This window comes from Beta vulgaris, chromosome 6, assembly GCF_026745355.1.
Source record: "Beta vulgaris subsp. vulgaris cultivar EL10 chromosome 6, EL10.2, whole genome shotgun sequence".
NCBI classification, from domain to species: domain Eukaryota; kingdom Viridiplantae; phylum Streptophyta; class Magnoliopsida; order Caryophyllales; family Amaranthaceae; genus Beta; species Beta vulgaris.
Genome location: NC_079207.1, coordinates 49,316,204 through 49,341,153, shown reverse-complemented (window position 1 = coordinate 49,341,153; position 24,950 = coordinate 49,316,204). Strand labels below are relative to the sequence as shown.

The 24,950-nt window shown below is 40.1% G+C and overlaps 2 protein-coding genes across 2 annotated transcripts; one reads left to right on the top strand and one right to left on the bottom strand.

The window, feature by feature from the left end:
* Window positions 1-2,373: 2,373 nt before the first annotated feature.
* Window positions 2,374-3,442, top strand: LOC125498593 (uncharacterized). Its single transcript, XM_048646826.1, has 2 exons — window positions 2,374-3,181; window positions 3,234-3,442. Exons 1-2 carry the CDS (start codon window positions 2,374-2,376, stop codon window positions 3,440-3,442), a joined length of 1,017 nt encoding a protein of 338 aa, XP_048502783.1.
* A 20,617-nt stretch (window positions 3,443-24,059) lies between these two features.
* On the bottom strand, window positions 24,060-24,518 carry LOC104896970 (mitogen-activated protein kinase kinase kinase 17-like). Its single transcript, XM_019249955.2, has one exon. The coding sequence runs from the start codon at window positions 24,516-24,518 to the stop codon at window positions 24,060-24,062; it is 459 nt and encodes a 152-aa protein (XP_019105500.1).
* Between the last annotated feature and the right edge of the window lie 432 nt (window positions 24,519-24,950).

Genomic DNA, 24,950 nt, shown 5'->3' with positions numbered 1-24,950 from the left:
CCAAGAGGATTGGGAAGGCATACTGTGACATTTTGATTGATAAAATTTTGAAAAGATTGTTATGTTGTAGTTCAAGGCATCTATCTTATGTAGCAAGAACTTTCCTTATAATTGTTGTGCGTATGAGTATACGAACTTACTAGGCCCAAGTGCTCATTCTCCCAAAATGTGTGTTAAAAAGGATAATTCATATCCGCGGAGCCTTTTTTATGGGAAGTTAAGTGGTTTTTGACATAACTCCCCATATAGCTTGGGACTTAATTGGCATACCTAAAAACTATAGTGCGTCTTGAGTAAAGGAGTATTTTTCTTGGAATACTTCAGCAATACATATGTTTGGCAAGTTGCACAAAAATGATGTGTTGTGGATCAAATGAGTTCACTCTAATAGTCTAATTTGTTTCATAAAAGATGAGAACTGGTGGGAGTATAAAGCTCCCAGTACTGCAAGTTGGGTGTGGAAGGTTGTTTGTAAAGTAAAGAATGTTTTTACAAGTGCTTATCATGTAACTCAGTGGCTAGATGGGAAGAAAGCTTATTATGTACTTCCTGGAAAAAATAGGGAAGAAAAATCAGACAAAAGAAAAGACACAAGGTGTGCTATGTGATGTTAAAACCTCTAATTTATCATATTTGGAGGAGTAGAAATCATGCTCTCTGGCATGAACCCATTAAAACACCTGATCTTGTTGTTAGAGATGTTCTGGTAATGTTGCAATTAGATTGAAGAGTTGTATATATGTTATATGGGTATAACCAAGTACATTAGTGGACCAGCATGGCGAGTCCGCGAACCATAATGAGGACGCGAGCGAGTAAGTGTCACCCATAGCTCTAACAAGTCAGTTCACCTTCACGGTCCGAGAACGTTGGCAGTCGCCTAATGAGACAAAAGCAGGAGAATCTTCCCACCTGTCAAGTGCGTCAAAACCATACACGTGTCGAAGGCTTGTGCACCCTGTCAGAGTAATAGTACATCTATAAATACCCCACTAGTACTATTCTGCAGGTACATTCTCTCTTATACTAAAAATAGCATATCCCTCCCTCTCTAAGTTTTTACTCTCTATAATCCTTAGCGGACATTAGCTGACTTGAGCGTCAGAGGGGGTTTCCTCAAAACCACCCCGAGGGTAGCTCACATTTGTTCTTTTGCAGATCACCACTCTCGGATAATCCCCATTACGGACGGACACCTCTTGGGTCCGCCACCGTTTCACAACCGAAACAATTTGGCGCTAGAAGGAGGGGACTCCTATCCTTTCGAGTAATTGCCATGGGTGATGCAAACAACAATGATCACGGTCCACAGGAATTCGATGTCGGGCAGACATCCTCTCAGCCTCCCATAACTAGGCCAATAGGAAATCCGCAATTCAACTATCGGACGCCAGGAAATGAGGAGCAGACCCCGAACAGTAACGTACCATTCAACTTGGCTCAATTTAGTCAATTATCTCCTGAGCAACTTTAAACCATAGCGTCTTTCATTCAGATGTTAACGGGCAATCCTCAGCAAAGTAACCCACCTACTCAGCAAGCAGGCGGAACCCGTAAGCGAACACTGGCCATGGCCGGTAGGAACGCCAACGGTACTCCGCTCCGGAAGATGCGTTCCCTGAATCAAGAGGGACAGGAGCTAGAGACTCGATTGTTCAATCCGGGTACGAGGAGCCGATGCTAGAGACTGAGGAGCTTTATTACTCTGAAGAGGTGACTCAAGGTTACTCCCGTCGTGAGTATAGCACCAATGGTGCTAGTAATTATTTGACAGGACGTCACCTTCTCATCAAACCAAAACTTTCTCCCTTCACTGAATCATCAGATGCTTAGAATCAAGATGCCATCCTCCAAGTACGATGGCACATCTGATCCCGACGATCACGTGGCGGCTTACAAAGGTCACATGTTCTTGTACACGCAGGTGGACCCCATCTGGTGTAAGGTCTTTCCATCCACATAGACCGGGATAGCCCAGACATGGTTCAAGAGTTTGAAGCCATGTAGCATTTCTAGTTTCTCACGGCTATCATATACTTTTAGTACACTTTGTAACTAACAAGCGCCGCAAGCGCACGACTGGAGAATTATTATCTGTTAAGCAAGGCGAGATTGAAAGCTTGAGGGATTTTATTGGCCGTTTCTCTCCAGTCGTGCGCTTGCGTTTTTTTTAAGGGGAGAAGAATTTGACAGGGCCGTGAGTAGTCGTGAGCTAGAAAAAAAAAAGAAGATAAAGGAGAAGGGCCACGAGAGTGATCGTGGCCAAGATGAAAGAGGACAGGAACCAAATGTGGTCAAAAGGGGCAGCGACCGAAAAGGGATCATGTATGATATGACCGTGATAGAAGAGATCGCAAGAAGAGAGGTCGGGAAATGGGTGAACGCAAAGAGAAATTTGACGCGTACACTCAGCTGACTACCTCCAGGACTCAAATATATTTGATGAACAAAGATAATGATAAGTTGCAGCGGCCAAAGAAAATGTTCCATAAAAATCGCGACAAGACGAAATGGTGTGATTTCCGTGGGGATCAGGGACATTTGACTGAAGATTGTCGGCACCTAAAGGACAACATGGAAGATCTATTCAGGAGAGGGTATTTTAGCCAATATAAGGCTCAAACACGAAACGGTGACTTGGTCAAGCCGGCCAATCAGAATGTTCAATCCCAGATCAGTGAGATCCATGTGATCAGTGGCGGTCCGATTCACGGAGGTAGTGTGAACGAAGCGAAGGCAAGCCTGATAGAATTCCGGCACCAGGTTAACTTTAATGAGAGCCTGCAGTGGAGGAGGCCGCCAACAATGCCAGCTATGTCCTTCACGGTAGAGGACGCGGAACACGTTGTTTACCCTCATGATCCTATGGTGGTCACGTTAAAAGTATCAAACTGCCTGATTCACAGGATCTTGGTAGACGGAGGAAGTTCTGCAAACATATTATACTTGTCAACCTTTGAGAAGTTGATGATTGGCCAAGAACACTTGAAACCTATCCGGTACCCAGTGACAGGATTCACGAAAGCATCCGTGACTCTTGAGGGCCTTGTAACTCTGCCAGTCCGAGTTGAGGATAACGACGAGGCCCGAGATGTAATGACAGAATTCTTAGTGGTTGATGTGCCGCAAGCCTATAATGCAATCATTGGGCGCCCCTTTATTCATGATGTTCAAGGGAGCTGTATCCATATATCACCTAACTATGTTGTATGTCTCGAACTTGGGGACGACAGCAAAGTCAAAGGGGAATCAAGAAGCGGCAAAATCATGTTATTTGACAACACTCAAGCAACCAACAAAAAGAATGCCAGTTGAAGAAATGAACCCGCCAACAAGAAAGCAAAGGCGGGCACAGAGGAAAGCTTTAGCAAGTAAAGTAGAGTTCGGGAAGGAAGAGGATATGATGGAAGTTTCCATGGAGGAATTGGAGTCTAGGCCTTAGGATACGCCAAGACCTCAACCGGATTGAGAAACAAAGCAGGAGATGCTCGCGGAGGATCCGACGAGAAGAGTTGTTGTCGGAGCAAACATGGACCCAAAAGTCAGGGTCAACCTGGTGACTCTCCTAAGAGAAGACGCGGGCGTATTCGCGTTCTCGACGGATGAGATGCCGGGAATAGATCCGACTGTGATGGTACATCGCCTGAATGTGGACGGCACTGCCCGCCCTATTAAACAAAAGAAAAGGAATTTCTCTACTGAAAAGAACAAGGCCGTTAAAGAGGAAGTAGATAAGCTGCTGGCAGCAGACTTCATTGAGCCCTGCGATTACCCAGAGTGGTTGGCCAATATGGTCATGGTAAAAAAAGGCTAGCGAGCAATGAAAGATGTGTATGGACTTCACGGACCTTAACAGAGCTTGCCCGAAAGACTGTTATCCATTACCAAGAATAGACCAGCTAGTAGATTCTACTAGCGGTCATGCACTGTTATGTTCTATGGATGCATTCTCAGGCTATCATTAGATAAGTCTGCTGGAGGCCGACAGGAAGAAGACGACATTCATCACGGACTGTGGAGTATACAATTAAAAAGCAATGTCATTTGGGCTCCGCAATGCTGGGGCAACATATCAAAAGTTGGTGGATAAAGTGTTCGCAGATCAAAGGGGGAGAAACATCGAAGCTTATGTTGACGACTCCATTGTCAAGAGTAAGACTGACAGCGAACACTTGAACGATTTGTCGATTTGGAAGAGACTTTTAGAACATTGAGGAAATATCAGATGAAACTTAAAATTCAAGCTTAACCCTAAGAAGTGCGTCTTCGGGGTAAAAGCAAGAAAATTCTTAGGCTCCTTTGTAAGCAAGAGAGAGATTGATGCAAATCCAGAAAAATTCAAGCTATCATCAACCTATCTGAGCCAAGGAAAGACATTCAAAGGCTGACAGGGAGGATGGCATCCCTCACTCGATTCATTTCTAAGTCAGCAAGTAAGGCTCTGCCTTTCTTCGCATTGCTAAGAGGAAATAGAAAGTTCGAGTGGGGACTGGAGCAAAGCAAGGCATTCCTGGCCATGAAAGAACACTTTAAGAGCTTGCCCACCATCACAAGGCCAGAAACCGGAGACGTACTACAGCTTTATTTTCGGCCTCGCCAAAAACGGTCGTGGCCGTATTGTTGGTGGAAAAGGAAACAGACAACAGCCAATATATTTCATCAGCCACATTCTTAACGGTCTTGAAAGCCGTTACCAGTTGGTGGAGAAAATGGCTTTGGCTGTAATTATCCCCGCCAAGAATCTCAGACCATATTTCTACTGCCATCCCATCCAAATTCTAACAAATCAGCCGTTGGAGAAGGCTTTGCAGAGGATGGATAGCTCGGGCTGCCTACTAAAATTGGTCGTCGAGCTATCTGAGTATGATATACAGTACAAGCCTAGGACCACCATCAAGGCACAGACCCTGGAAGATTTTATTGTGGAGGCCTCATATGATGAGGAAGAAGCGGAACAAAAGGAAAGTTGGCTGCTAGAGGTAGACGGATCCGCTGCTGCCAGCGGATCCGGGGCAGGAATAGTAATGACTAGTCTAGAAGGGAATGTATACCAGTACGCCATCAAGTTTGCCTTCTCACCATCGAACAATGAAGCAGAGTATGAAGCCGCAATAACTGGCTTAAGAATGTGTTTGGCAGCGGGCACAAAAAACTTACACTTGAAGATGGATTCACAGTTGTTCAGTGGTCAGTTGAGGAGAGACTTTGAGGTCAGAGAGGCCAACAAGGTGAAATATGTGGAGAAGGCCAAAGAACTAATTGCCCAACTGAGCCACTTCGAAGTACATGCGATCCCCCAAGCCGAGAACACGAAGGCGGACGCTCTGTCTAAACTAGCCAGTTCCGACTCGTTCAGCATAGAAAAGACGGTCACGATTCATGTATTAAAAGAGAAAAGCATCATGGAACCCATTGTGGCTGTCAATAACATCAACATCAACCAGCAAGGGGAATGGTTCACAGAGCTGGTCAAGTACAAACTGACGGCAATGCTCCCGGCTGATCAGAGGTCCGCTAAAAACCTGCAAAGGCAGGCAAGCTGGTATGTGACATATCAAAATGAACTATACAAAAAATCCTTTAGCCTACCATTACTGAAATGTGCAATGGCCACGGAAGTCGTGAAAATATTAAAGGAAATACACGAGGGAATTTGCGAAAATTACATCGAGGGAAAAGCGTTGGCATTGAAAGCATCGAGAGCTGGATTCTACTATCCAAGCATGTTAGCGGACGCCCAAAATTATGTGAAAAAATGTGACAAATGTCAGAAGTTTGCTCCAGTGATCAATAGACCGGCAAATGATTTGCAGCCTATCTTATGCCCGATACCATTCGCCCAATGGGGAATGGATATCCTGGGGCCATTTTGCTACCGCGATGGGAGGCAGATGCTTGCTTATTATTAGAATAAATTATTTCATAAAATCAATAAAAGCAGAGCCGACAACAAAGATAAAAGCAGATCAGGTACGGAAGTTCATCTGGCAGAACATCATAACTAGATTTGGTATCCCTGCAGCAATTGTATTTGATCATGGAGTACAGTTTGATTGTCAACCAATACAGACCTTCCTCACGGACTTCCGGATCAAGTTTGCCTATTCAGCAGTATGTCATCCGCAAAGTAACGGACAAGCTAAGGCCGCCAATAAGCAGATCTTGAATGCTCTCAAGAAGAAGTTAGATGAGTTCAAGGGCAGATGGGCCGAGATGGTGCCGATAGTCCTATGGGCAAACAGAACGACAGAGAAAGAAGCAACAGGGGAAAGTCCCTTTAAGTTGGCTTTCGGCGCAGAGGCAGTGCTACCAGTGGAAGTAGGGTTACCTTCCTACCGGATTAAACATCAGATATTGGAGAAGAATGATCAGGCACTAAGGGAAAACTTAGACTTCTTGCCTGAAATAAGGCTGATGGCGGAGCTAAGAGCAGTTCCCTACAAAGACAGAATCAGTAAGGCCTATAACAAGAAGGTTTGGGAAAGGTCGTTGGTTGTAAACGACCTAGTCCTTCGTAGAACAGTGGCCACTAGAAAGGCGCATGCCGAAGGAAAGCTAACCCCCAACTAGGAGGGCCCTTACGTTATTGCTTAAAAGATTGCTCCCGGTTCCTTCATACTTAGAGACATGGATGGCAAGGAGCTTAAGAATTGCTAGAACGCTAGTGTATTGAAGAAGTATTATGTTTAAGTTGTAAAATATAATTGGCTGGGAGCCAATTTTTTAACATGAAAAATATACTTCTGCTAGAGACCCATGAAAATATTGTTATTTGTGTGAACGAGTTGTATAACAGATCAACATAATAAAAGCCATATGACAGGCACAGTGCGTTTACGATCATATAACAGACCAAGCACATAATTGAAAGCCATATGACAGGCAAGGTGCATTCACGGTCATATAATAGACCTAACACGTAATTAAAAGCCATATGACAGGCAAAGTGCATTCACGGTCACATAATAGACCTAGCACATAATACAAGCCATATGACAAGCAAAATGCATTAACGGTCATATAACAGACCAAGCACACAAGTACAACCACATGACAGGTAAATTATGTTAGCGGTTATTGAATAGACCAAATTCATGTCAACCATGCAAAAACAAGAATGCTAACAAAGCAAGGAAGCAAGAAAATCGAAAGTACTCTTCCATAAACAAAAGTTACTGGCTTGGCGGCCAACTACTGAAAAATGGTGGCAGCCAATAAAAACAAAAAGGCTTTGTTGATATAAGTACTCAAAAAATCAAAGCCCAGTTATTGTTTACAAAACGCCAGCATGGGCCGGATACATTGTAGCTAAAAACTACTACAAAAAGAGTATAAAACTACAAACTATTGGAAGAACAAGAAGAGCTGAGAGAAGGCCGCCAAAAACTTCAAGAGGGAGGAGGACCATGAGTCGAAGAGTCCCGAAGATCCACATCAGCAATGGCATCCTCATCGGCGAAGTTGGGATCCCCCTCAAATGGCATCAGATGTTGGTCGGCAGCATGAGCATCCTCGATCACATTCCAGTCAAACCCTGGAATGGCCTTGCACACACATCTCATAGCAACCGCCAAGCCGCCATCATACCTCTTTGTTATTTCCCTAGGAACACTACAAGAGGGGGGGTGAATTGTAGGTGTAGAAAGAAACGTAACTTTTTGAGGAAATTAAAACTTAAACGAATAAACAAGCTAGAGAAACACAAGGGATTTTTACGAGGAAAAACTTCTTGGGCCCAACAAGAAGAAACAACCTCGACCACTAGGGATTTTAAACTCCACTCTTTCACTAATTAGGCCAAACAACTTTGTTACAACCTAATTCTAACTCGAGCCACACCTTGAGTTCCTAAACTCAAGTTCCTGAGCCATTGTTCCCTTAACATTAGTTCCTCTCAACTTCACTCGAAGTTTTCTCACTCATACAAGCTTAACTCAAAACCTGTCTCTTACAAAAACTTCACTCAAAGTTCGCTTACCCCAAAAACCAAAATACAATTGATCGAAATAAGCTTAGTGGAATTAGAGTAAAAAAGGAAAGAACAAATGGCTATTATGAGAGAATGAAGGCACTGACACTTAATTAGTTAAACTCACTTAATTACTTAGTCAGACACACTTTGGAACTCATTTAGACTTCAATATTTATAGTGACAATCTTGAAGAACGTGGGAGTAAAACTCGATTACATGTTAAGTCCATTAACCCATGATGTTCCTTCCCCTAAGGAACACGTTTCTCATCATGTCCCATGATCCCATGATCTCATTTTGAACGTGGATATATTTAAGCCACAACTCCTAAAGATTAGGAGTTTCTTGAGTTTTATCCGAAAATCAGTTAGACATAAACACAAATTTTATTATTAAAACTGAATTTTTAATCTTTACGAAAATATTATCTTTTAAACAAACTCTTTGAAAAACTGGATAATTATTTTCTTATATTTTCCAAAAAACAAAATCTTGGCATGACTTACTCAATTGCATAATTGTATCGTTTATACTTTTGCACGCCTAAGTCTAGTTCCTTTTATAAACCAAGTGCCTTTAACAAATTCGTTTAGTGCCACTTAGTTTGTTCCTTAAAGGAACAAACTCTCATTCTAAATAAACTGCCACTGTTCCTTACCATCCTTACTTTGTTCCTTTACATGGAACTAGAAAATAAAACGCCTAGCTTTTATTCTTCTTGATCCAATGCTTGCTCCAGTATCAACTTATAGAAACTTCTTTACTTAGCCTTTGAAATCCTCTCTTGACTTCTTCCTTGACTTCGTATTCTCCCAGTTCCTTTCATTGATACCTTAAACATCATACACTTAAATAACTCATTAGTTCACTACTTAGTTTGCATCTTTGTTTCTTTGTCATCATCAAAACTAGGGTTCAACAATTTCCCCCTTTTTGATGATGACAACAAAGGTACAAACTAAGGAAATAACAAATAATATAAGTGAATGAAATGAATAAAACATAAAGAAGAAAATGAAAAATAAAACACAATTAGTAAGTACTAATGTTTGAATTTTGATTTTCATTTACCTTAACCTATTTTTGATTTTTCATTTACCTTATCCTAATTTTTAATTTTTATTTTCAATTTTCAATTTTTCTTTATGTAAGTTTGTTCCTTAAATCCTTTTCCCCCTTTGTCATCCTCAAAAAGAGACTCTGCATGTATTGATGAATTGATTTAACACCTTAAGACCATATGCAAGCACCATTGGGTTAAGTTAGAATTCAAAAGATAAACTTGCTCAAACATCAATCACATAATACTAGCCATTCCAAGGAAGAAATTATGCATAACATTTAACACAGACATAACAAAAGTCATTGTTATATATAGCACTTGTTCCATAACAAAAAACAAAGAAAAGAGAAAAAGGATTAAACAAAAGTGTGTTCCTTGAAAAAGGAAACAGAACAACAACAAAAAAATAAGAAAGGGAAGGGGAATGGTGTTCCTCTACAACTCTTCTTCAACCACATCCTTCCACTTCTTCATACCCCCCTGATTATGTCCAACTTGTTCCTTCAACTCCTCCAAAGCTAGGGCCATAGTGTCCATCTTCTTTTGTGTGCAACACGTATCACTTAGATCTTCATAAGACTCATCATTTTTCAGTTTTAGCATCCAAAGTCCATGAAGATGATTATAAAATTTTATCAATGTGTTGAGCAGGAAGACAAACATCATTAACCTAACTACAGTCATCCGGAGATTCTTGTTCCTTACCCTTGGAACCGAAGGCAGAAGGTTGATTTTGTGGAGGAGGTGGAGTGGAAGGCTTATCTGTTCCGGGAATGGAAGCAGAAGGTGAAGGGTTGTAAATGGGAGGAAGAAATGGTGGTGTTGGTGGAAGAGTTGTGGAGGTGGAAGCAAAAGGTTAGGTCCTTTTATTTCATCCTTCAATCTGCTCAAAATGGAAGGAACAGAGAAGGATGAGGGAGAAATGGAGGTCATTTTGTGAAAGGAACAGAGAGTTTGGGATGATGGTGGAGTGGTTCCTTGAGAGTGGAGGGTTCCTGTTCCTCATGCATCCGAAAGGACTAAAGGGAGTCCTTGTTGGAAGGAACAGAAACAGTAGGAGCAATTTTCAAAGATTGCTCTTCCTCACTCTCTGAGGAACAGGGGTTAGGCTTTTGGCAATGTGTTTGCGCCTCTTGGTTTCGGTTCCTCCGGCTTAGGAACAGGTTCCTCAAGATAACATCATCATCTTTTCCTATGTCAACCTTAGGCATTTTCTTTTCTTGAGGAACTGGAGCTATTCTCCCTTGAATGAGTACCCTTCTTGGACAGAAAACCAAGTCCATTTAGAGTCTTCTCATTCAAGATGTTCCCTTGTTTACTCCTAATGTAGGCCAACCAGTGAGTCTTACTTCAAAGTGATGAAGTAGAGAGTTATCAAGCCCATACCAATAACACAATGATTTTCAATACATGGTAAGATGTTGAAAGAGAGAAGGGAAGTTATTTGAATGTGTGGTCCAAGCAAAACATATAACACATATCTAAGAGACCCACTTCATTCCTCTTTTCAGTCGAGGAATGAGTGCTCTCCATACCAAGTTAATAGACTTTGTGAAGGGAGAGAGTAGGTTATGGTTTATTTTTTTGACCAGCAGTTCCTCCAAAATATTCTAAATTTTGTCTGAGGAAAATTCGGAAAAGAAAAGTTCCTTTCCGTTTAAAATAAAATCAGTTCCTTTGCAAGGAACTTCCCAAACTTTGCCCAATGTGGCTTGATTAAACTTAATTTTCTTTCCTCTAACCTCAGTTGTGCAAGTCCATTTATTGAAAAATTGCACAAAATTCATCCATAGCTAAGGAACAAGTGCTTGTTAAAGGCGAATTCAAACAAGAATTCCATGCCTTGTTCCTTTAGAATGGAGTTAATTCAGAAATTCTACTTTATTGCCCATTCTAAATCTACACAAAAACCCAAACATACCTAGATTCATTCGTTCGACCCGTTTCTTGGAAGATGAAGAAACAGTTCCTTTGGAAGGAACAGGCGTATTCTTCTTCTTCCCCCTGAGTTTGTTCCGGGGTTTCTTCTTCATCATCTTCCCCAATTAATTTTTTCTTCGCATAGCTTCTTTGGAGATTCTAATTGTTGTTCTTCATGGGGTTTCTTGAATTTGGTCGTTTCAAGGGTTTTGGTAGGAGAAGAGAATTTTCCATTTTTGAGAGTTGGATTTTTGATGTTGGAAAAGGAGAGTTTGCTTGAAGTTTTTGCCATGATTTGAGAAGATTGAGGTTTTTATGGAGTTAGAGGTGTGATGAATTTTCGGCTATGGTGAAGATGAAGGTTGGAGGAACACGGTTTCTATAATGGTGAATTAAAAAGGGAGTTTGCATGTAATAGTGTCTATGGCACGCGGGAAAAAATAAAACAAATAAAAAAAGAAAAAACGAAAAGATGATAAATAAGAATCAAGATTTAATTAAATCTGATTCCTTTTATTTTGGGATTTTTCGGATTTTTATGAGTTTTAATTTTTAAAAAAAATAAATGCTAAGGAACTTGTGCTATAGGAACAACTAATGCTACATATCAATGTCCTTCATATCATGCATGTTTCTTAACCTTAGGAACAGTAAGGGGAGTATTATGTGACATTTGTGAGTTGTTTAATTTCTTTGAATTCATGTTTATGTTTTGAACATTCCAATTTGCAATGGTCTTAGGCAATTAAACACAATTATTTTTAGCACACAAAGTCACTCAAATTGATTCAAACATGGGGGAATGACATAGGAACAATCACTTAATTTTTATTAACCCTAACTCAAGCCTTAATTTTTCATATCTATCTCTTTGCAAAGGCTTAGTTAGATATCAGCAATCTGATTCTAGTTTGACAAAACTCAAGTTTAATCAAACCTTTTTCAACATTTTCTCTTAAAAAGTGATGTCTGATATGTATATGCTTTACTCTAGAATGATGCACTGGATCTTTAGAAATACTAATGCACTTGTATTTCACAATAAATAGGAACACAATCAAAGTTTATTCCATAGTCACTAAGTTGTTGTTTTATCCAAAGCATTTGAGAGCAACATGCAGCAGCAGCTACATATTCTGCTTCAGCAGTGGATAAAGCAACTGTGTTTTGTTTCTTGGTACTCCAAGAAACTAAACTATGACTAAGGAATTGTGCCATACCTGAGGTGCTTTTCCTATTTACAAGATCTCCAGCATAATCTGCATCTGCATATCCTTTTAGTCAATGTATCACTTCTTGGATAGTAGAGTCCAAGATCATTGTTCCTTTAAGATATCTAAGAATTCTCTTCACAGCATGTAAGGTGAGACTCCTTTGGATTTGCTTGAAATCTAGCACACAAACCAACACTGAAAGCTATGTCTGGACGACTAGCAGTTAGATACAAAAGTGAACCAATCATTCCTCTATATTTTGTTTGATCAACACTTGTTCCTATGGAGTCTTCATCTAATCTAGTTGAAGTTCCCATAGGAGTGTGATTTATCTTTGAATTTTCGAGGCCATATTTCTTTAATAGTTCCTTTATGTATTTTTGTTGGTGAACAATTATTTCCTTTTCAGTTTGTTTGATTTGTAGTCCAAGAAAGAAATTTAACTCACCCATCATACTCATTTCAAATTCATTACTCATGAGACTTGAGAATTCTTTGCACAATGTTTCATTAGTAGCTCCGAATATGATGTCATCAACATATATTTGAACAAGCAAAATGTCAGTTCCTTTAGATTTTAGGAACAAGGTTTTATCAACCTTTCCTCTTTTAAAATTGTTTTCTAAAAGAACTTTGATAATCTCTCATACCATGATCTAGGTGCTTGTTTTAACCCATAAAGAGCTTTATCAAGCTTGTAGACATGATTTGGGAGATTATTATTTTCAAAGCCAGGGGGTTGTTCAACATATACATCTTCTTTAGATAGCCATTTAAAAATGCACACTTAACATCCATTTGATATAGTTTAAATCCCATGTAAGCAGCAAATGCAATTAAAATTCTAATGGCTTCTAATCTAGCTACAGGAGCAAAGGTTTCTTCATAATCTATTCCTTCTTGTTGATTATAACCTTTTACTACAAGTCTAGCTTTGTTTCTTACAATGGTTCCATATTCATCTAGTTTGTTTCTAAACACCCATTTTAAGCCAATTACTTTTTGTTGTTTAGATGAGGGAACTAGATGCCATACCTTGTTTCTTTCAAACTCATTTAATTCAGCTTGCATTGCAGTAATCCAATCAGAGTCAGTTAAGGCTTCTTCATGATTTCTTGGTTCCATCATTGATAGGAACGCATGAAATGCACAAAAGTTCCTTAACTGAGATCTAGTTTGCGTACCTTTGGATATGTCGCTGATTATGAGTTCCATGGATGTGACTTTTTTTCTCCAAGGTTTTGGTTGAAACTCTCTTATAGGAACATGTTATTCCTCATGAGTTCCTTGAGTAGATGAGGAACTCTCAGTTGTTCCTCTGTTAGCCTCGGTGGACTCAGTTCCTTCATTTTGAGGAACAGGAACATCTTCTCCTCCTTGAGGAACAGGAACATCATTGATGTATTATTTTCAAATTCCTCGTTCCTTTCCTCTTTCACTTCTTCTTCTTCTTGTGAATCTGCTTCTTTTCACTTGGTTGTACTAACCCAATCTCATAGTCATCAACCTGTATGCTTGGATTATATTTGTCAGATTCATCAAAGATTACATGAATGCTTTCTTCAACACACATAGTTCTCTTGTTATATACTCTATAAGCTTTACTATGTGAAAGTATCCTAAAAATTTGCTTCATCACTCCTTGCATCAAATTTTCCAAGATTATCTTTTCCATTATTATGCACATAACATTTGCAGCCAAATGTTCTAAAATAGTGATATTTGGTTTCTTTCCAAAAGAAAGTTCATAAGGAGTTTTATTAATGATAGGTCTCATCATGGCACGATTAATTATGTGACAAGCAGTATTAACAGCTTCAGCCCAAAAGTTCCTTGGAAGTTCACTAGCAATTAACATGGTTCTAGACATTTCCTCCAAAGTTCTATTTTTCCTTTCTACAACACCATTTTGTTGTGGTGTTCTAGGGGCAGAAAAATTATGATCTAGGCCATTATCTCTGCTTAAGTCATCAAATTTATAATTTCGAATTCTTTCCATGATCTGATCTAATGTGCATTATTTTATGACCACTTAAGTTTTGAACTCTTTTAGCAAAGACAAGGAACTCATCATAAGTTTCATCTTTACTAGTGAGAAAAATAACCCAAGTATACCTAGAGTAGTCATCTACAATCACAAGTACATACCTCTTTCCACTTCTGCTTTGAATTCTCATGGGTCCACATAAGTCCATATGAATTAATTCTAATGGTTTAGTGGTACTTACAATCGTTTTAGATTTGAAAGAGGATCTTACTTGCTTACCTCGTGCACATGCATCACAAACTTGATCAATATGAAATTTTATGGATGGTAATCCTAAAACAAGATCTTTTGATCTAAGTTTCTCAAGTAATGAAAAGCTAGCATGTCCTAGACGCTTGTGCCAAGAAGTGAATCATCTTCAATAACACTAAGACAAGTTAAATTGATTTGAGGAACAAGGTCTAATCCACAATGTATGTGTTCCCTTTCCTTGTTCCTTCCAAGATAACCTTCTTAGTTTTAATGTTGATGATCAAGCATTTTTCTTTATCAAATTTTACAGTATTTCCTTGTCACAGAATTGAGAAATGCTTAATAATTATGTTTTGACCTTCAACTAAAAATACATTTTCAATGGAGTGTAGTGGTGACTTACCACCATTACCCATGGCAACTATGTTACCTTTCTTATTCACCAAATGTTACACTTCCACCTTCATAGGTTGTGAGTGAGAGAAACTTAGTTTTGTCTCCTGTCATGTGCTTGGAACAACCACTATCGAGATACCATGTGTTGTTCCCCCTCACTCCAACCTCAACTTTTTCTTCATCTTCTTTTTCGTTAGTGTTTGCCATGAGGCAAAGATTTGATGTTTCTTCAGTTGGTTGTTCCTTTTCTTCTTCTGTCTCCGAATCTCCCCAAGAAGCTATCATAGCTATGCGCACATTTGCCTTAGAGAAAGGTGCCTTTGACTCTTTGTTCCTTTCAGCAAAGCGTTCCTTATTCCTTTCTTTGGTTTTGTCATTTTCCCAAAGAGGACATTCCTTGATGAAGTGATCTGTACTACCACATTTATGACAAGCAGCTTTGTTAGAAAATTTCTTAGTTTTACCTTTGAAGTTCCCATTCTTCATGTTCCTATACATCTTTCAAAATTTTCGAACCATGAGGGTTGCTTCTTCTTCTTCTGAATCCGAATCATCTTCATCATCTGCTTTGAGAGCAATTGATTTTGATTTGGAGCTTTCACCATACTCAGTGTCAAGGTAAAGCTCATGAGTCACAAGTGACCCTGCCAGCTGTTCTAAGTTAAACTTAGTGAAGTCTTTTGTTTCTTGTAAAGCAGTGACCTTGGCCACCCATCTGTCCTTAGGAAGACTCCTAAGAACCTTTCAAACCTGTTCCTCAGATGAAATAAACTTTCCAAGAGAAGCCAACTCATTAATTATGTTAGTAAAATGAGTAAACATGTCTCGAATGCTTTCCTTAGATTTCATGCAGAACAGTTCTTATTGATTCATAAGTAAATCAATTTTGGATCTTTTGACTTCATTATTCCTTCATGGGTTACTTCTAGTAAATCCCATATTTGCTTTGCGGATTTGCATCCCATGATCCTATTATGTTCATGGGGTCCAGTCCACAATGCAACAGTTTAATAGCCATGGCATTTATTCCATTTTTTCAAAATCAGATTTGTCATAATCAGAGAGGGGTTTTAGAGTTACCTCATTTTTGTCATTTGTAGTTGTGACTTCAAATCACCAACTTCAATGACTCTCCATACCTGATAATTTTCAGCTTTGATGAATATCTCCATGTGGTTCTTCAGTAATTGTAGTACTTCCCATTGAACATAGGAGGCCTTTGAGTGGAATAACCTTCTTCAAGTTTCTCGGTGGTATTCATCGTTCCTTGGACTTTTTCTCAATAGGGTTTCCTATCTTACTGAGTTCTAGCTCTGATACCAATTGTTATTTCCCTAGGAACACTACAAGAGGGGGGTGAATTGTAGGTGTAGAAATAAACGTAACTTTTTGCGGAAATTTAAATTAAACGAATAAACAAGCTAGAGGAACACAAGGGATTTTTACGAGAAAAACTTCTTGGGCCCAACAAGAAGAAACAACCTCGACCACTAGGGATTTTAAACTCAACTCTTTCACTAATTAGGCCAAACAACTTTGTTACAACCTAATTCTAACTCGAGCCACACCTTGAGTTCCTAAACTCAAGTTCCTGAGCCACTGTTCCCTTAACAGCAGTTCCTCTCAATTTCACTCGAAGTTTTCTCACTCATACAAGCTTAACTCAAAGCCTCTCTCTTACAGAAACTTCACTCAAAGTTCCCTTACAACAGTTCCTCTCAATGAAGGCACTGACACTTAATTAGTTAAACTCACTTAATTACTTAGTCAGACACACTTTGGAACTCATTTAGACTTCAATATTTATAGTGACAATCTTGAAGAACGTGGGAGTAAAACTCGATTACATGTTAAGTCCCTTAACCCATGATGTTCCTTCCCCTAAGGAACACATTTCTCATCATGTCCCATGATCCCATGATCTCATTTTGAACGTGGATATATTTAAGCCACAACTCCTAAAGATTAGGAGTTTCTTGAGTTTTATCCGAAAATCAGTTAGACATAAACACAGATTTTATTATTAAAACTGAATTTTTAATCTTTAAGAAAATATTATCTTTTAAACAAACTCTTTTGAAAAACCGGATAATTATTTTCTTATATTTTCCGAAAAACACAATCTTTTCCTTAAACAGATTTTCTACTAAAACTGATTTTAAATTAGATAAAACTAATTTCCTATAATTTAGGCATGACTTACTCAATTGCATAATTGTATCGTTTATACTTTTGCACGCCTAAGTCTAGTTCCTTTTATAAACCAACTTCCTTTAACAGATTCGTTTAGTGCCACTTAGTTTGTTCCTTAGAAAGGAGCAAACTCTCATTCTCAAATAAAACTGCCACTGTTCCTTACCATCCTTACTTTGTTCCTTTACACTGGAACTAGAAAATAAAACGCCTAGCTTTTATTCTTCTTGATCCAATGCTTGCTCCAGTATCAACTTATAGAAACTTCTTTACTTAGCCTTTGAAATCCTCTCTTGACTTCTTCCTTGACTTCGTATTCTCCCAGTTCCTTTCATTGATACCTTAAACATCATACACTTAAATAACTCATTAGTTAACTACTTAGTTTGCATCTTTGTTTCTTTGTCATCATCAAAACTAGGGTTCAACACTCTTGTGGAGGGCCGCCACATAACGTTAGACTGTTGAAATTCAGCAACTGCCTTGGCGTCCCCCCTGGCTTCAGCTGCAGCAGAGGCATCCAGTACAACAACTTCCTTCTCATAGTTGGCGACCTCTAGAGCTTTGGTCAACGCATTGACGTTTTCCTCAATCTCCTCTAGCAAGGCAGCCCTCGCCCGCAGAGTCTCTAACTCATCCTTTAAAGGCGTCAATTCATCCTCCGCATCTTTAAGCAGGCCCTGGCAGGTCTCCAGTGAAGCCCTATAATTGTCCGCCAGCTTCTGGTACTCAATATACTGCTCAATCAGCTCAATAGCAGCATTATTGGCCTGCATAATAATCTGCTCCCTTATCTTCTTCCTGATAGAAGAACAAGAACCTGACAACCAGGAAGGGCCGCTAGCGTTCCCCGGACCGGTAGTTGTGGCAGTCTGCTCCTGGACCTTCTCTAGAGCATCCACATTCAGGTCCTCCACCTGGACGACCTCGTTGGCGGCATAAGTACTTAGATCCCCCAAAGCCAGCCTCTTGTTAGCGGCAGAGTCGGCCGGGACCTGCTCGCGAGGTCGTCTCCAATTTACACCACCCCTGGTAACATTCCGTGTAGTAGATGACCGGAGAAGGATGGCAGGAGATGGCGGCACGCTGGTGCTAACAGCAGCAGTAGCGCCAATAATGGGGATGCGAGAAGTAGTCACCACTCCGCGACCTCCGCGGATGTTTTGGGGGCCATGACGATCCCCTCCCCCCCCCCCGACCGTTGATGACGCCATGCATTGTCTCGTAGTCGTTTGGGGGAGCAGGAGACAAATTTTTTAACGGCCGAAAGTCTTTCTCGCCGGAAAGCACGTCGAGGTCGAGATTATCAAATCCTGCAAAAAAACAAGAAAAGGTCATAAAAAAAATAAAAAAAGAAAGAAGAAAGTAATATAATAGTAAGCAACTGCTAATTTTTACTACGGTTTTTTCACCAAATACCCCCGAGTTTTCATGAAATTCACCGGGTACCCCCGCACTTTTGAAAATACACGGGGTACCCCTCAGTTTTTAAATAATACATCCAAATACCCTTAATGACTAACGGCGTTAACCACCGTTAGTCATTAATCCTAATTTTGTGTTTTAAGCCCTAATTAACCCTAATTCTAACCCTAATCCTAACCCTAATCCCCTAACCCCTAACCCTAACCCTAACCCTAACCCACCCTCTCACCACCCCCTCCCACACCCTCCCACCACCCCAGCAGCTCCCCCCTCCCCCACCCCCAACCCCAGCAGCTCCCCCCTCCCCTACCCCCCGCAGCTGCCCTCCCCCACGCATCCCGCCACCCTCCATAGAGCAACAAACCTCTGCCACCCAAGCACGACTCTCTCTCCTGATCTAATTGCGCGAAAACTGACAGGAGTGGGGGGAAAGTGTGCGAAAACCGACGAGGGTTGAGGGGGAGTGTGCGAAAACCGGCAGGGGTGGGGGGAAGGTGTGCGAAAACCGACGAGGGTAGGGGAAAAGTGTGCAAAAACCAACGAGGGTGGGGGAAAGTGTGCGAAAACCGACGAGGGTGGGGGAAAGTGTGCGAAAATCGACGAGGGTTATGGGGAAAGTGTGCCAAAACCGACAGGGTGGAGGGGGTGGGGGAGGGGACTGAAACTCATCGGAGGTGAGGGGAGTGGAGCGAAATTCCAGTGGGGGCTTGGTGGGGTGGGCGGCTGCGAGGGGTGGAGGAAGGGCTGCGGCTGCCTGCGAGGGTGGGGAAGAGCGCGACAGGTGGTTGGGGAGGGGCGGTCTGCTGAGGTGGTGGGTAGGGTGGGGTTGGGGAGGGGGGTCTGTTGGGTGGTGGGTGGATGGGGTGGTGGGGAGTATAGGGTTTAATGTTAGAAGTTAGGTTAGTTAAGTTAGGGTTAGGGTTAGCTTTAAGGTTAGGGTTAGTAGTTAATTATGGCTGAAAATAACAAAATAACATTTAATGACTAACGGTGCTTAACGGAGTTAACCGCCGTTAGTCATTAAGGGCATTTGGGTGTATTGTTCAGAAACTGAGGGGTACCCCGTGTATTTTCAAAAGTGTGGGGGTACCCGGTGAATTTCATGAAAACTCGGGGGTATTAGGTGAAAAAACCGTTTTTACTATTATTAGCAGACATACCAGTCTGACAGTGACACTTACCATTCTCATGATTGCGCGAAAGCAGAATGGCCGACAAGGTCTTATTCCCCAGTATGTACTTAGAATGGGGGATCCAATACTTGGGCTCCTTAATCCTCCGTATCAAAGTGACCTCATAATCCTCCGTATCAAAATAATCGAAAGCCGCTAACTCTTCTTCAGTTAGCGCCACCAATGGCAGATGCTCCATATGAGGACGGGGTTTGGTAAAATGGCGGCGCATAGGTAATCCTCGGGAACTTGCAACCAAAAGAAGGCATCCTGGCAACCCTTCAAACTTGACATCTTAGGCTGGACGGTCATCTTCTTGTCAGCCGTCATTCAACGACCACCAGCCCGACTGACTAGCAGATCCATTTTCTTCAACAAATGGATATGGCGAAATAAGTTAAATGTTTGGGGGAAATCTAAAAAGCGTACAACCGAAATGTACGGAATGATGTTCCTAACCGCTAAAGGTGTCAGCTGTGCCAAGCACACATTGAACGCATTCTGGATTTGGACTAAAAAAGAGTGCAAGGGTAAGCGGAGACCAAACTCAAAATGATGGTTGTAAACGGCCAGGTGACCAGGAGGACATTCCGTCACAATGGCTCCCTCTGGCGGTACTATCAACCGGTATCCCGAAGGCATATGATTTAAATCCCGGGCGACCCTCGGTACGCGAGATCCAAAGCGTCTTGCCGCCAAGGCCCAGCTATTTCTACGCTGAGAGGACCGACAGTAGTATCCTCAAGTAACCATAGAGCATCCGGTCCTTGCCGGCAACAACCTATTTTGGTTGAGTTGGACGGGAGCCTTCCCCCGTTATAGGCGTTGTCAAATACATGGAAGCACCAGTTTGATGCTGGTAAACGACCTTATTAGCATCTTCGAGAACCATGACGGTAGCAATTGAGTCACTTTCATCACCTAAATCAATAATAGGAGGGTTAGGAGTCGCAAACCCCTGCAAGCAGTCGTAAAAATCGGCCGACACCTTAAATCCGGCATCTGCTAGGCTATCCAACCAGGCATGCTCTCTAAGAGGGGCAAGCTCAAGGTTGGGGAACGGCGTCGGCCGGTGGTTGCCCAAGGGAACATCTAGCAAGAATTTGGTGCCTAAGTTCCCTAATCGTTTGTCTGTCACCACTCTGGCTAGCGGTCAGATATCTCATAGTCAAGTTATGCTCCTCAGAGGTGGACGGGTTGTTAAGAAATTTTGACCTCAATTATTTTTCTCTCTCGACCAAAAGGGGTATGTCCGCTAACAACCTAGTCCTCCCCACATGACTTGAACCGGAAGCGGGTTCGTTATCGGCCAAAGGGGGAGCAGGATCGTTATCATCAAAAGGGGAAGAAGGATCACTCTCGGTCATAAACACCTCACTAAGAGCATTCAGGTTATCCGATAGCTCCAACATGATTGAAACGCGAAAGAAACTTAAGGAAACGAGGGAATAAATTGAGGGAATACCTGGAATAGAGGAACCGCCGGAAAAGAAAAAAGGAAAAGGTGAACAAAATCCTCAAGTGATAGTACTTCACCAAAAAATCGCAGCTTGAAACCAGGAAGCCACCGGAAAAGTCCAAAAGAGCGCCGAAAAACACGAAACGTTAAGAACAGAGAAACCCATAAAATGTTCGTCAAGAAATAACGAAATTTTTAGTGCTCCGAGACCGGGAAGTAAAAACTCGAAGATTGAGAAACTTTTCGAGGGAAGTTGACCACAAAAAAGGTAATTTCTCAAGCAATGCAAGCAATGGTTATGGAGGAATTTTGCCACAAAGACGAAGGAGAGCGAGAATTTTTTGAGCGTAAGATAAAAAGTTCATAAAAGGATAATTGCTCTGGTTTATATGCGCAGATAAACGGCTGAGATTAAAAAACTCTCCAACTCCTCTCCAGATTCTTGCCAAGTGTCACAGCGAAATGAAACCTTAATAAAGTAATGGGCGGGATTTTCGGAAAAGTAATCATTACCTTTTCAAAATGCTTCAACTCCCTACAGTGACACATGGCACCCCATAAATTACTCTCATCAAAAATTCAGACACGACAAAAGTAGCTCGCGCCCACTGGTAACATCCTTAGCGATCCAAGACCCCAAATGATGCTGGGGGGGCTAGTTGTATAGGTATAACCCAAGTACGTTAGCGGACAAGCATGGCATCTCCGCAAACCATAATGAGGACGCGAGCGAGTAAGTGTCACCCATGGCTCTAACAAGTCAGTTCACCTTCATCGTCCGAGAACGTTGGCGGTCGCCTAATGAGGCAAAAACAGGGGAATCTTCCCACATGTCAAGTGCGTCACAACCATACACGTGTCGAAGGATTGTACACCCTGTCAGAGGAATATTACATCTATAAATACCCCACTAGTAATATTTTGCAGGTACATTCTCTCTCTTACTAAAAATAGCTTATCTCTCTCTCTAAGTTTTCTCTCTCTATAATCCTTACCGGACATTAACTGACTTGAGCTAGCGTCGGTGGGAGTTTCCTCACAATCACCCCGAGGGTAGCTCGCGTTTGTTCTTTTGCAGATCACCACTCCCGGATAACCCCCATTATTGACGGACACCTCTTGGGTCTGTCACCGTTTCACAACCGAAACAGATGTTAAATGATCTACTAAGGATAAGTGTTGGTTGCAACAACTTCTTCTGTTAAACATCTTCAGTCTTGTTGTTTAGAGTTTGATACGTGGTCTGTTCTGTACTAGCATTCCTTAAGTTAATGTTGTGAGTGGCTTTGTCCATGTTTTTTTGGTAATAGTGTGGGAGGACATAGGCCCTTGTTTACATGAAACTCGTTAAATTTGATGTGTTCTTTATTGTTTTCAAGTTCTACTGTTTCCGCTATCAGAACCAGCTCAACTGGTTCCTCCTTAAATGAAAATAATTGAATTACCAATTCTCCAAATTACTCAATTCAACCCCTCTTAATTACGTTGTAAACCTTCAAACATGAATCCCAAAATATTTATAGTACATTTCCAAAGAGTATAGTATATTTAATATAACATGTCTAACTCATCGCTTGTTCCTCTATGAAATTTTATAATATTTATTTATTTTTACATAGTACGTAGGAGTTATGTGACATGCACAAAAGTATGACAGTATATTTAACAACTTTAAATTCTTCATAAGTAGTTAAGAAAACATAAAAATTAAAGTAACATAGTTATGTTGATTTAAAGGGTGATAGTCCGAACTTCAAATCTAGTATATAGTTTTGCAACAAAAGTATTACCCTAAAATAATGGTGGTAGTTTCCCCTTACATCCAATTCTATAGTGAAGATGTAAAAGATTTTTAAGGATGAAATATGGCTATTCTACCATATTTGAAATCGAAATTGACAATGGATGGAGTAGCTTTTCAATTAAAGCAATAATGACTCATATACTCTCTCAAGCTATGTTTTTATATCATGCGTCCGGCCACCAGAGTATTTTTACAATTGTGCTTTGAGTAGGACCTACACCTTTCATACTTCTTGAGCTATGTTACTAAGTTATATTTCCAATTATGCTGATAATGATAATAGGGATAATTAAAAATTAAAGTAACATAATATATCATATCTAGCCACCTTAAATTTTGCCAATTGTATGTAGTTTCTCTTTTTTAAGGTGGAAAAAAACAACATAGGTTAAATGCAAATATATATTTATTTATTCATAACGAAAATATAGGATAAATTAAAATCTCTAATTGCATTATATTTCATTACGTACATGTTTACTATATTGTCTTAAAACCACAATTTAGAACTTTAATTAGCTCTAACAACGATCCAATTTTCTGTAGTTTCCAAGTGTGATTTGCATCTTAAGAAACTCCCATCCAACTCCTTCCTCTCAACTTGGTTGTTTATTGAGACTAATCCTCTATTTAACAATGAAAACATATTTATTTCACTATAATTCGTGTCTTTCTCATCAGAATCAATAAAATCTATATCGAGCTTGCCTACATCTAAAACACTTACTAGTGAATAAGCATCTTGATAATCATTATTTACAAACTTCATATTAAGATCCATATGATCATTATTTATCTAAAAGAAAAGGATGAACAAGTAGTTATTGAGTTGTCCACCTCTTTTTTGGGTTTCTTTGCAAGCATCTCTTTAGAATATCCAATCCATTTTTAGAAAAATTCTCGGGAAGTCGTGGATTCTCTTTACATGTTAAGATGTTCAGAACAGTGGCCATATGATTATCTGACATGATATTATTATTATTATTTCCCCATTAAGGAGGTTTACCTGTAGCCATTTCAATAATCGTGCAACCCAAAGACCAAATATCTACACTATAATCCAACCTTTCACCTTTCAACACTTCAGGGGCCATCCATAGAGGTGTACCTCCTAGTCCCACATGTTGCCTAAAACTCAAATTAAACTCTTATGAGTCTTATCCTTTTTTCTTAAAATATCCACTTTTTGACAACAACCAAAATCAGCCAATTTGACATTTCCATGAGAATTTGCACTTAATATCACAATGCACTATTCCCTTTTCATGCAAGTACTGTAAACTTGTAAGAATTTGTTTCGCATATGAACATATAACTTCTTCTGATAATTGAGCTCCAAATTTATTGAATATATCGTATATGCTACCTCCTCCTACGTGCTCCAAGAAAATGTTTAGTAGATATTCACCATTTGATTCAAGAGTAACCTCCTTTCCAAGCCATTTAACAAAACATCCGGAGCTCCTTACTTTCATAAGAATTCCAGCCTCATTTTCAAGGGACTTCCATCCTACTATAGATTTCGAAGACTTGACCACAAAAAGATGCCCATTGATTTTACTCATTGCTATGTGAACATGACCAAAAGATCTTGATCCGATCATTTTTCCCTTCACCCACTCACCGGGTAAAACCTTTGACGATCTCGTGGTCAAAGTCATTTTCTTTTTTTTTTCCTTTTTAAGTAACATTAAACTGGAAGAAATGATAAATTTTTGAATTGGATTTAATGAGAATACAATTCAGAAAAGAGATCTTATTTTCTGTGTTATGCATATAAAGATATTCAAAGTGAATAATAAGTACTTAAAAAAATTATCTATCCTTTAATAAGATGATGCAGGAGCTTAACTCTCCGCCATTTGTGTTTAAGTTATATGAAGATAGAATTCAGAAGGAATATAAGAGAAGATAGAATCAGACTAGAAGTAAGAGAGAGATAGAAGAATTTAGAGAGAGAGAGATTAGAAGGGAAGGAGTTGTTTAATTTCTTTCATAACCTGCTTATACAACATTAGCAAGTTTATATAGGCATCCTTTACAAGCAACTGAATACCTATAGCTTCAATTCAGTTAGTTATAACAACTAATAA